This window comes from Curcuma longa, chromosome 2 (genome assembly GCF_044706935.1).
Source record: "Curcuma longa cultivar G26 ecotype Majalengka, Jawa Barat chromosome 2, ITB_CL_G26_1.1, whole genome shotgun sequence".
Lineage (NCBI taxonomy): Eukaryota > Viridiplantae > Streptophyta > Magnoliopsida > Zingiberales > Zingiberaceae > Curcuma > Curcuma longa.
The window spans coordinates 10,908,109-10,920,094 of record NC_133862.1 but is presented as its reverse complement, the minus strand read 5'-3'; the positions used below and the strand labels follow the sequence as shown (position 1 = coordinate 10,920,094).

General features: G+C 38.3%; 2 protein-coding genes across 2 annotated transcripts; one reads left to right on the top strand and one right to left on the bottom strand.

The window, feature by feature from the left end:
• The first annotated feature begins 2,983 nt into the window (after positions 1-2,983).
• LOC141821787 (beta-fructofuranosidase, insoluble isoenzyme 3-like) lies at positions 2,984-5,244 on the top strand. The gene is made up of 6 exons (XM_074709149.1): positions 2,984-3,170; positions 3,297-3,305; positions 3,400-4,268; positions 4,379-4,779; positions 4,861-4,954; positions 5,045-5,244. Exons 1-6 carry the CDS (start codon positions 2,984-2,986, stop codon positions 5,231-5,233), a joined length of 1,749 nt encoding a protein of 582 aa, XP_074565250.1. The 3' UTR covers positions 5,234-5,244.
• A 773-nt stretch (positions 5,245-6,017) lies between these two features.
• On the bottom strand, positions 6,018-7,900 carry LOC141821319 (amino acid permease 4-like). Its single transcript, XM_074708732.1, has 5 exons — positions 7,748-7,900; positions 7,445-7,678; positions 7,286-7,379; positions 6,994-7,208; positions 6,018-6,907 (listed from the first exon to the last, which is right to left on the bottom strand). The coding sequence occupies exons 1-5, from the start codon at positions 7,863-7,865 to the stop codon at positions 6,123-6,125; spliced, it is 1,446 nt and encodes a 481-aa protein (XP_074564833.1). The 5' UTR covers positions 7,866-7,900; the 3' UTR covers positions 6,018-6,122.
• Between the last annotated feature and the right edge of the window lie 4,086 nt (positions 7,901-11,986).

The following is an 11,986-nucleotide window of genomic DNA, read 5'->3' as shown; positions in this document are numbered from 1 at the left end:
CGTATGCCGATCTTTTCCCCTGATTTGCCGTGTGAAAGAGTTCTATTCTTTTCGTGCTAATTAAAAGGCATATAAATTTGGGTCATCGGTGATATGCGATTGGACGATTGAAAATGTTTTGCGGTGAAGAACATGCTGATTAGCTCTGCTCCGGTGGAGTTATGAAGAGTGATCATATGAACGGCGGTTTTCGATTCCGACGCTTGTTTTTGATGAGGTTGCGTTTGGTAGCTTGATTGGGTAGAATGAAGTGGATTGGGAACGATTCTCCACAACTTCATCTTGATCTAAACATTTAGATGGAGAATTGGAATTGGAAAGATTTATTCCAAGAACTCACTCATTCTGTTTGTATCAGTTCCATGCTTATTTAACATCTATCAAATATAATACTTATTTGATTCGATGACTTCGCCGAGAGAGGATGGTGGTTTGTAGGGTTATAATATAGAGTTAAGCTGACGCCGGCGGTGGTGCCATGGCGTTGAGAGCAGCAGGCCGGCAGGGCTTGCGATGCTGACGCCGAGGTGGGCCACGGAAAGCAGCAGAGGAAGAGAGGAGGTGGGACATCGAGGGGATATGAATGGAAATAGAAATATTTAATTTATATTTAAAATTATTAAATTCGATAATTTTTATATTTCAATTTAAATTTATAATATTTTATTAATTCACAAATTATTCACAAGCCGAATTTGAATTGAATCTAACTATTTTTATTATGTCCCACACAACTTTGATTCGAATATCCTCAAATTAAGATTTCAACAGCTCAAATTGAAATTGAATTTGAATCACTTCTAATTATAATTCAATTATACTCAAATAAAATTTCAATAATTCAAATTTTTATTTTGAATTCAGTTAATGTCAAAATTATTTATTTTTTTGAACTTCAAATCTACACATATTTTTTGTTCAAACTATATGAATATAATATTTTTATATTATTAGGCTTAATCATGAGATTGGTTTACACTCCTATATGAAATAATCATTTGAATATTAAAGGAAAAAAAAAGATACTACCTAGAACAACGATATGATTGAATACATGAAACTTTTTAAAGTGTAATTAAATTTAAAAAGTATAAAAATTTAAATGTTAATGTAAGTTCTATAAAGTTTGCGCGGAAATCTTAAAATTAACCTAAATATATACAAATCCTAATTTTAACCGAGTTTAACCTAAACTAATTATGTTGTACATAAAGAGAAATATCTCATGCAAAGAATAATAATATTTTCTCATCAAATCCTAATCCCAATTAATGATAATAAACTCTATTTCCAAATTAATTCACAAGAGATATGCAAAACCAAAACAACAAATAAAATTTTATCATTAAAATCAAATACACCGGATCGATATAAAATCAATTAATTCGATCAATAATTAAAATAATCAAGTTTTATAATTAAAAAATATTTAATTATTTTAAATAAAACTTTATCGGTTAAATAAAATATTAAAAATCTCAATATTTTTATTTTTTACTAAAAAATCAATTTAATCGGTTACCAATTTTTAAAATTCAAAATGGAAAAGATTTAACCAAAATAATCAAAAAAAAAAAAAGAACTTCTAAATAAATGGAACTGAATTTTGAAATTAGTTCGGTTTAATTGATTATTTTGATTTAACTACGGTTTTGCTATCCCTAAATACATATCTTCTACAACCAAAACCAACAAATTAAAGCTAACAATAATGCTTAATTAAAATTTTTGGATTGTCATTAATATATCATTGTATATATGTTACTGTTTTATCCATATCTTGTAACAACTAATACTCAATCACAATAAAATTCAAAAAAAAAACAGTGGATAATTAAATGTCTATAAACATTAAAACGGAAATTATGGATATGATTTTGCTTGACTAACTCTTATTTTTCATATTTACAAGTTACAACTAATAAAAACAAATTTAAAATTAAGTCTCAAAAATCTATCCAAAATTCTTTTTATGGTAATAATTTTGAATATTTCAACTAATTGCAGCACTTAAAAGTTTATCAAAATATTCGAATTTAAATTAATATCAATACTTCTTAGAAAGATACATTCAACATCTTACTATTTTCTACATCAACGTAAAAGATAGCAATTGAACAAATATTTATTTGTTTGCAAAATAAAACTTAGTCTAAAAATTCAAAATAAGGCTTCTCTCTCATCTTGATCATTCTCTTCATGTACATCCTCTCCTAAACTAATCAAATTTTATTATTAAAATAGAACAAATCAGACCATATAAAATTAGTTAATTCAATCAATAATTAAAATAACCAATTTTTTTAAACAATTAAAAAATATTAATATTTTTATTAAAACTTTATCGGTGAAATAAAAAATTAAAAAATCTTAATATTTTATTATTTAATAAAATAAATATATTTAATTGGTTTGATTGATTTTTAAAATTCAAAATATTTAACCAAAATAATCAATATTTAAAAAAAAAAAGAACTTTCAAACAAAATGATTCGAATTAGCTCAGTTCAATAGATTATTTTTATCTAACAACTAATACTCAAGCACAATAAGATTTATAAAAAAAACACACACACACAGTAATTAAATGTCTATAAACATTAAAACAAAGGTTATGGATATGATTTCGCCTTACCTCATCTATTATTTGCCATATTTACAAGTTACAATTAATACAAATAAATTTGAAATCAAGTCTCAAAAATCTATCCAAAATTTTTTGTTTATGGAAATATTTTTGAATATTTCAACTTAATTAGTATTTATCCAAATATTTGAATTTAAATTAAATCAATATCCACACTTCTTGGAAAGACACATTCATCATCTTACTATTATCTCCGTATATCACCATAAAAGATAGCAATCAAAAAATATTTATTTATTTGCAAAATAAGACTTAGTCTACAGATTCGCTCCATTATATATTGTAGCTCCTCTCCCATCCTTGATCATTCTCTTCCTCTACATCCTTCTCCATAAGATGACAATATCTAATACATTTCCAAAGTTATGGTTAACTTTAGTTGCTATATTTCTCTTCGTTTCATTACAAAAAGTGAGTTCCTCTCATCTATTGTATGAAGAATTCTCTAATTTATCTCCTCCCGTGATCGATAAAACTCTTTTACCTAGCTATCACTTTCGTCCCCCGAGAAATTGGATTAATGGTAAATTTTTTAATTTTTTCTCTACAATAAATGCATTTTATTATATATAGATTTTTTGCTAATTTTTTTGTTCTTGTTTATGCTTATGAATCTTCTCTACAAATTCTCAACAATTTTTGCGAACAGATCCAAATGGTGAGTGATTAAAGTTTCTATTTTTTTTTAAATTCCTAAGTCGTTGGAAATATTAAATATCTAAACTTTGTGGGGTTTTTTGAATTCGTCGCAGGGCCATTTTTCTACAAGGGAATCTACCACCTTTTCTACCAGTACAATCCCTACGGCTCCGTGTGGGGCAACATCGTGTGGGCCCACTCTGTGTCGACGGACCTGATCAACTGGTACGCGGTCGACCCAGCGATCTACCCGTCGAAGCCCTTCGACATCTACGGATGCTGGTCCGGCTCCGCCACCGTCCTCCCCGGCGGCAAGCCGGCGATCCTCTACACCGGCATCGTCGACAACTTCAAGACCCAGGTTCAAAACATCGCCTTCCCGGCCAATTTATCCGACCCCCTTCTCCGCGAGTGGATCAAGCCCGACTACAACCCCGTGATCGCCTCCGACCCGTCGATCAACGCCGTCCAGTTCCGCGACCCGACGACGGCGTGGCTCCACCCGGGCAACAAGCACTGGAACATCGTGATCGGGAGCACCAGGGAAGTGGGGCAGAGAGGGGTGGCGGTCCTGTACCGGAGTAAGGATTTCGTAAACTGGACGAAGGCGAAGCACCCGCTGCACTCGAGCAAGGGGACGGGGATGTGGGAGTGCCCGGACTTCTTCCCGGTGGCGGTCGGCGAGAGGCAAGGAAGGGACACGTCGGCGACCGGCCGCGGAGTGAAGCACGTGCTGAAGGTGAGCCTGGACAGGACGAGGTTCGAGTACTACACTTTGGGAACTTACTACCCGGCACGGGACCGGTACCTACCGGACCAGGCGTCGGTGGACGGCAGCGAGGGGCTTAGGTACGATTACGGCAACTTTTACGCCTCGAAGACCTTCTTCGATCCGGCGAAGAGGAGGAGGGTTCTGACCGGCTGGGCCAACGAGTCCGATTCCGTCGCCGACGACGTCAGCAAAGGATGGGCTGGAGTTATCGTGAGTTCTTCAATCGCCTCTGCAATCTTCTTATCGCCTCCAGTATTTTAGAGTATTCTTTCAACGTCTCCTGTAGTTTCATCGTTCTAAATATCATCGAATTCATTCAGTTGATTCCGAGAGAACTTTGGCTGGACGAGAACGGCCGGCAGCTGTTGCAGTGGCCGGTGGAGGAGTTCGATCGGCTGAGAAGAAATCACATTTCTGTTGCGAATCAAGTCGTGAATCCCGACACCTTCTTCCGAGTAAACGGCATCGACACAGCTCAGGCGGATGTGGAGGTGACATTCGAGATCAGCAGTCTGGAAAAAGCTGAGGATTTCGACCCTTCGTACGAAGGAGACGCCCAAGCTTACTGCGCCAAGAACACTGCGGACGTGAAGGGAGAAGTCGGCCCGTTTGGGCTTTACGTGCTCGCGGATTCCACTCTCCGAGAAAGAACCGCCGTCTTCTTCAAGGTCTTCAAACATCAGAGGAAGCACGTCGTTCTCTTCTGCCACGATCCCACCAGGCGAGCGAGCTTAAATTCTTTTAACACCCATATCGTAGTCAACGGTTTGGTTGACTTTTTGTTTGTTGTCTGAATGAGCAGGTCAACGAAGAGGGAGAACATATTTAAGCCGACTTTTGCTGGCTTTGTCGACGTAGACATCGAGTCGACTAAGACGATCTCTCTCAGAAGCTTGGTGTGTAGCAGTAGCAACATTTCTCTGCCTGCTTCTTCTTCTTCTCTCTTAAAACTCTGATTTCTGAATTAAAAACGTTGTCATTGTCAGATCGATCACTCAGTGGTGGAGAGCTTTGGAGCCGGAGGAAAGACATGCATCACGTCCAGAGTTTATCCGAGCTTGGCCGTCGGAAGAGATGCTCGTCTGTTCGTGTTCAACAATGGAGCAGTGGACGTTAAAGTTTCAGAGCTGAACGCTTGGGAAATTAGGACGCCTCTCATGAATAGGCAAATCTGATCAAATAAATCTTGAATGAAAATGTTTTTTTTTCTTTTTTTAAATCTTTTTTTTATTTTTTTTCTTTTTGGCAGATATCAGACTCTTGATTATAGAGCTGTTTAGGGTTGAATGCGTTTAATAAAATTCCCTCTCATTTTTATTATCATTAAGTTTCTTTAAACTAACGTTTGTTTAAGATAATTTTACTCCTGAATATGATTGAATTCGTTAGTGCTGAATAGATTTATTGAAGTGGATAAGAATTTTTGATAAAGTCGAGACAATGTTCTCCTCCTTACAGATGATCATGAAACTGATCGTTAAGGGTGTAATCGAACTGAAATGAGCCAAATAGTAAGAGGCTCGAGCTCGAGTTTGATTCGAGTTTTAATTTTTAAGTTCGAGCTTGGTTCGTAATGAAATTAAATAGTTCACGAATGACTCGAGCTCGGTTTGAAAATAGCTCATTTAAAAGATAAACGAGCTTAGTTCGAGTTTAGCTCGTTAATATATAATATTTATAATTCATATATTCGCGAGTCTCTTAACAAACACGTTCGTGAACTTTTAAACGAACATGTTCGCGAATTCATGAATCAAATACTGTTAAGTTCGAACTCGGCTCGATAATATTTTTGAACTTGAAATCAGGTTCGAATTCGGCTCGTTAACTTAATCGAACGAACTCAAACGAATTTTTTTCGAACCGAGACTCGAATAGCTCATGAACAGCTTGACTCGTTTACACCTCTATCGATCGTATGAGACCGTTGGATTCTATCTAAGATAAACTAAAAGATGATAAACTAATGTTTAATTATTTATTATTTATATACATGAGTGAAAAGCGCGGATGATAAACGATGCTGTTTAACAACATAGCGGTAATTAATTCTAATTCGACTATTTAAGAGTCACTCTTAAAGGGACGGTAGATTTGGAGGTCGGTGATGATTCCGGCGACGGAGCCGATGGCCGCCGCCACCGTGATGGCCAGGCACGCCATGCTCAGCATCTGCAGGCACACCCACCGCGTGCTCCACCTCGGGATCCTCTTCTGCGCGATGTACATCTCCACCGGGAAGTAGACAGTGAGCGGCCAGAAGCCCAGCGCCCCCAGCAGCCCCACCACGTCGTTGAAGAAGGGCATCAGCATCGAGATCACCGTCGTGAGCACCACGAACGCCGAACGCCAGGCTAGCCGGAACAGGCTCAGCCGGTAGCCCAGCGGCAGGGATATCTCGCGGGTGACGAAGCCGGACTCCGGCCAGGTGGCCGACGCCCACTTCTCGATGAAGGCGAACAGGGGCTGGCAGAAGACCTGGTAGGCGCCGACGAGGTGGATGACGATGGCGGCGTTGGCGATGTCGAGGAGCCAGAAGGGGTTGTAGAAGCCGAAGCCGGTGAGGAGGTTGCTGGGCGCCTCGTCGCCGAAGGCCGCGTAGCCCATGCACCCGCACAGCATGTAGAACAGAGTCGTCGTGACGATGCTCACGAACGACGCCTTCTTCATCACCTTCGCCTCCGACGGCGGCGGCGCCTTGATGGTGTCCTGGATTTCTATGAGGACGAGGGAGAAAGAATAGGCGAAGGCAATGTCCCCGAAGGCCTGGAGGCTGTGCCAGACCTTCTTCATCGGAGAGATGGTCCCGACGCTGACTCCGGTGAGGCTGCCTTTGAAGCCTCTGTTCGCTGCATCAAACAGAACAGAGGAGACGAGTTATAGCGCCGAGAAGCGCAGACGACTGGACAGCTAGAAGAGTGGCTTTGGTGCTAACCGACGACTTGGACGATGCCGAGGCTGAGGCCGATGGAGGAGTAAGTGAAGGACATGACGGCGGCGACGATGGAGAGCCACCAAATCTGATCGAAGTCGGGGATTTGAGACAGGAAGATCTCCAGAATGCCGAAGATGATCATGTAAGGAGTGCTCGAGGCATGGCAGGGGTTCTCGTGGCCCTTCTCGTGGAAGCAATTCGACCTTCCGATCGCCCTGTTTCATGGATATTGTGAGGAAGAGAAGACAAAAGTCATGGAATTAGTCTCTTTCGCTTTCTGCAGTTCACTCACATCATGCTAATGGAGGAGGCGATGGTGTAACCGACGGCGATGCCGAAGAGGTTGGTGTACTGGATGAACCCGCAGAGCTTGACCTTGACTCCACCTGTTGCACGGGAAGACATGAGCGAAGTTTGTCTCCTGGATCGAAGGGGGAGGCGGCGAACTCACCGAGGTAGGCGTGGACGGCGTCCATGTAGCTGTAGTTGCGCTTGCCGGTGATGGGATCGCCGGTGCGGTAGCAGTCGGCGAGGAGAAGGGAGGTGTAGTAGGTAACGAAGGAGAAGAGGAGCATGACGACGGGGCCGGCGACCCAGCCCAACTGCCCGATGGCCCACGCCAGCGACAGCACGCCGGAGCCGATCACCGCCGTCACGATGTGCGCGCTCGCCGTCCACAACGTCCCTGCAGCCAACAAATAGACATATATATAAGCTCGAATTTTGCAAAAGGACGGCGCAGCCGTCTCCTTACCAGTCCTCTTGAGCCGCCCGTCGTCGTCGCAACACTTGCTGTCGCCATCGCCGTGCTCCAGCGCGACGACATCCATGGGAGCTAAAGCAGGTTGCTGGTGGTACTTCTCCGCCCCCATCTTTTCGCCACGAATTATCAAGAATCGATTTACTGAGGAATTGGAATAAGTGACTTTACTGAGGAAGGAGAAGAGTTCGAGCTGTTCCTCGTCTGCTCTGCTCTTAATGGATGAGTGATAAGCGCTGCAGCAGAGCTGAGCTTCATATATAGGGAAGAAAACAGGGAGAAGCAGAGCAGTCGCCATTAATGGCTAGATTCTGTTCAAGCTTAGTGTGCAGAGAATTCCACGTGGACGGGCCGAGGACCAACGTTGGTGAAGGAGAATTAGGGTTCTTAATTCATTGTTTGATGATAACATAAACTAATCCCATTAGTTTACTCTTTAATCTTATGCTGATAATATTATTATTAATGCTCCTCGATACCTTTTTACTCTTTTACGAAAATTCAAGTTTGACCACTGTTTTTATATGTTTTACAAAATTTATATAAAAAAAATCGAAAGAGAAATGTCATTTCGAGCCTCATAGTTCATATCTTTACAATTACCCCCCTCGGTAGTTTGAAAATAAACTACTCTTGAAGAAGTAGTTTAGTAACTCGACTAGGCTACAAGGAGAGTCCTTATCGAGTTAAGAGTTATCGTATATATACTCCATTGTTTGAGTTAAGGAAGATTTCACTACAAACAAGTATCTTCTTCTTCTGATCTTAATAATGATTCATCTAACTCGAATGACAAACCGAGCTAACAAATCGAAAAAGTAGTTCGATGTATGGAGTAAAATGAAAATTTTCTCAAATTAAATAAATTAAGCCAAGTTGTTAGCTTATGAATGGTGAGGAAAGTCATGATTGGAATTGAGTGGTGAAGGTGGAAGAGAAGCTTATCAAGGATCTTTGGAGCACTTTGGAGGACAGAGAGCAAAAGAAAAGAGTAGTGGAAGAGCAAGGACCAAATACTTGATATCCAATTTTTTTTATTATTATTTAAAAATAACTCTAAATTAGGTATGGAAGATTCTTTGCAAATGCATATGAATTAATGGATTCAATAATTACTACACTTTGTTGTCTCCCTAAAAATGATAATACTAGTATTTCTGTATGGCTATTTAGATGAGGAATATGTTAGCTTTGAACAACTTTTTGAGGGGCTTGTCATTCATCGATCGCTTTGGAATTGATTCTTTGTTATTAGTTTGCATCATTTTATATATTTATGTTTTAAAATGTAGTTTTTTTTGTTAGAACATTGTGCAAATTGCTACCGAAAAGAAGCTTCATCAAATGATTAAGAAGAATTCTCTTTCAAAACATTCATCATTTCTTGTAAGTCCTCGAATGAAAAGTTTAAGACTATGAGAGTGATAAATTACATCAATGTCTAATATTAGTGTTATTTATTTATTGGTGACAAATAGCCTCCTCTTCTTACTACCTCTTATCACCCCTAAAGACTCATCCATTGCTCACCATGAATAATGTGGTGTGATGGATAATTGATGTATCCACTTTAATTAATGAGAGGAGGATTAATCACTATCAAGCTTTCGCCTAATCTTTCCTTAATTTACAATTAATTTAGTGTCTCAATTAAGTCATTTAACTTAGTTGTATCCTTTTTTTTCAAATCAATTTATATTTATTTCTCACCAAACCATTGTATATATATGCTAGTTATAATGAATTCATAGAAATGGTATTCTATATTTTTTTTTCTAAAATAATAAAATAATCAATAAAATAAAATTGCTTATAAAAATAATAAGATCATGACTACTAATTAATTTTGACTTGCTATGAAATTCATAACAAAATGCTTGATGAAAATCATAATCTTCTATGCTATTGAAAAAAATGGGTCAAAAGTTATGCTTGAAATGATGTTGAATGAAGGAATACTAAGGCACTGTTTGATTGCATGTGTCCCAATCATTTTTATTATTATTGTTTTTTTTTTTAAAAAAATGTGGAGCTTTCAATTTCTTTTTAATAGGAATTTAATTGAAGCTAAGCATCCATATCTCTAAATTATGATAGAGAATCATTATCTTAAATTATTCTTTCTTGAATTGTTTCAGCATCTATACATATCACCTAACTAAAGAGATGCCAAATGCTTCTGTAGAGAAGACAATCTATTGCTCTCGACAATTTATATTCTTTGAAACAATATTGATCATTTATATAGACAAGTTATTGAATAATAAGGGAGATTATGTGTATTAATTGTGTTTAAGCTGCAATTAATGGAGTGTGTTAGTAGACAAAGAGGACTAGTTTTAATTGGATCATTTTGAGTAATTATTTTGATTAGAATATATATATTTTGTGTTTCGTAAAGAGACATAATTGTCGCAATCTAAAATACGCTTGAGAAGTAGAAGAAGGCATCTTCTACTTGCTTGGCTTTCATACCTGCCAAGAGTAAGAAACAAAAAAGAGTTCGAAGATATTTGTTTAACTCGGGTCGAGATCCTTTTCGGTTGGCTTACTTGGATGGTGTAAGAGGAGGGGAATAGAGAGGAAGAGGGAAATTGACACCGAAATGTACTCGTACATGAATGATGGAACTTTGCGACCACTTTCCATCCAAGTAAACTCAATTTATGGATTAGCACAGTCTTGCTACAACTAAGCCATTGATATCGAGAATTATCGGGCAATGAGCAAAGTGTTCTCTTTCTCAAGTAAGAATCCAAGCAAAGAATTATTACTGTTGGATTAGCTAGCATATTATCCAATTTAGGCATATGCCTCTTCAAAAGCTACAGGCATATCAGGATAAGGATTCATATGTGCTAGCTACCAACATCTCAATATTTGACTAAGTCATTGAGAATATAGTTCTTGTTTCGATAGATAAATTTTCAAACGAAAGTTATAGCGGCAAAACAGGTTGATCGGGTCGGACACGATCTATTCTAGTACCATGTTAATACTTCATGAGAAGCAGATTTGTTGTTTAAGAAACAACACAAAAAGATATTACACAATTGAGGACTTATTTTATCGTCGTCAAGTACTTTAAACATTACAAACTAAACTCACGCCATTGAAGTACTTCAAGCAAGTGGAATCACATCCATATTTGCTAGCTATAGATTTACTACACAATCGTGTTTATCGTGATACAAATATATAAAAACAAAAGGAGAAAGTCATTAATGGCCAAGTAGGGCAATCGATCACTAGGAGAAGTAGTACAAAAGAGTGATGTGAAAAAAGCGAAGAAGATGAGATCCATTCTTGACTCCTAAAGGAGACTTGTGATTCACGAGTGGTTTAAGGAAAACTAAAGATCACAAAAGAGTGGCCATATATGTTCATGTGCCGTGCGATCAGATGATATTTAATCCCGATCGCACATAATCACGCAAGGATCTCTTGGAGCTAAACAAGTTGGTTTTGTTTTACTAAGTGGAAGGTAGGTGGTAGCATCAACTTTTGCTCTTATCATGGAACTGCTGCTGCTGCAACTTCTTCAATTATTTCACATGGCCACTGAACAAAAGTCTTCACGAACAAGAACAAGTCGACTGCAAGTCGTCTAAGCGTGCAGCATTTGGTCCACCCACGCTTTTCAACTTTCCATGATCTTTTTTGTGGATTTATAATTCGAGATTTCAGAACTTTTCAGTTTAAATAGGAGCTCTGTTTCAACACATAGATGCACATATAAGAAATAGATTTAAATGCAATTCTATCTGAATTCTATATCTAAGCTAGTCGAGTTTGCATCGTCATGTCTTTAAATGCGAAATCACCTTGCTATAACAAATACAAAAGTTTGCTGATTCCCCAAACTAGCCCGGACCTCAGTTGGAAAAGCTACCTAGTGGAGATCGAGTTTGACTCGATCAAGTGGAGTTGTAATTTAATTTGGTTTGATTACCTAGAGTTCAACCAAAGCGAGTGGTCACGTTCGATTATCAGATTACTAATGATTCAGCTGAAATGTATGGTTATACCCAGATCAATTACTCTAAATCGTATCGAGCCAAACTCAAGTGGTACAGACTGCCCCTACTATGTCACAAGAAAACTAAAGAGGAAGCACTGACTGAAGGTGGCTGGCTATATGTCAATTTTGAGGATAGAAAAGACTCTACCTCCTAGCACAAAGCAAAATTTTCTGAAATTTCAAAGGGAGAACTGGTAGATGCTAAGGGGAAC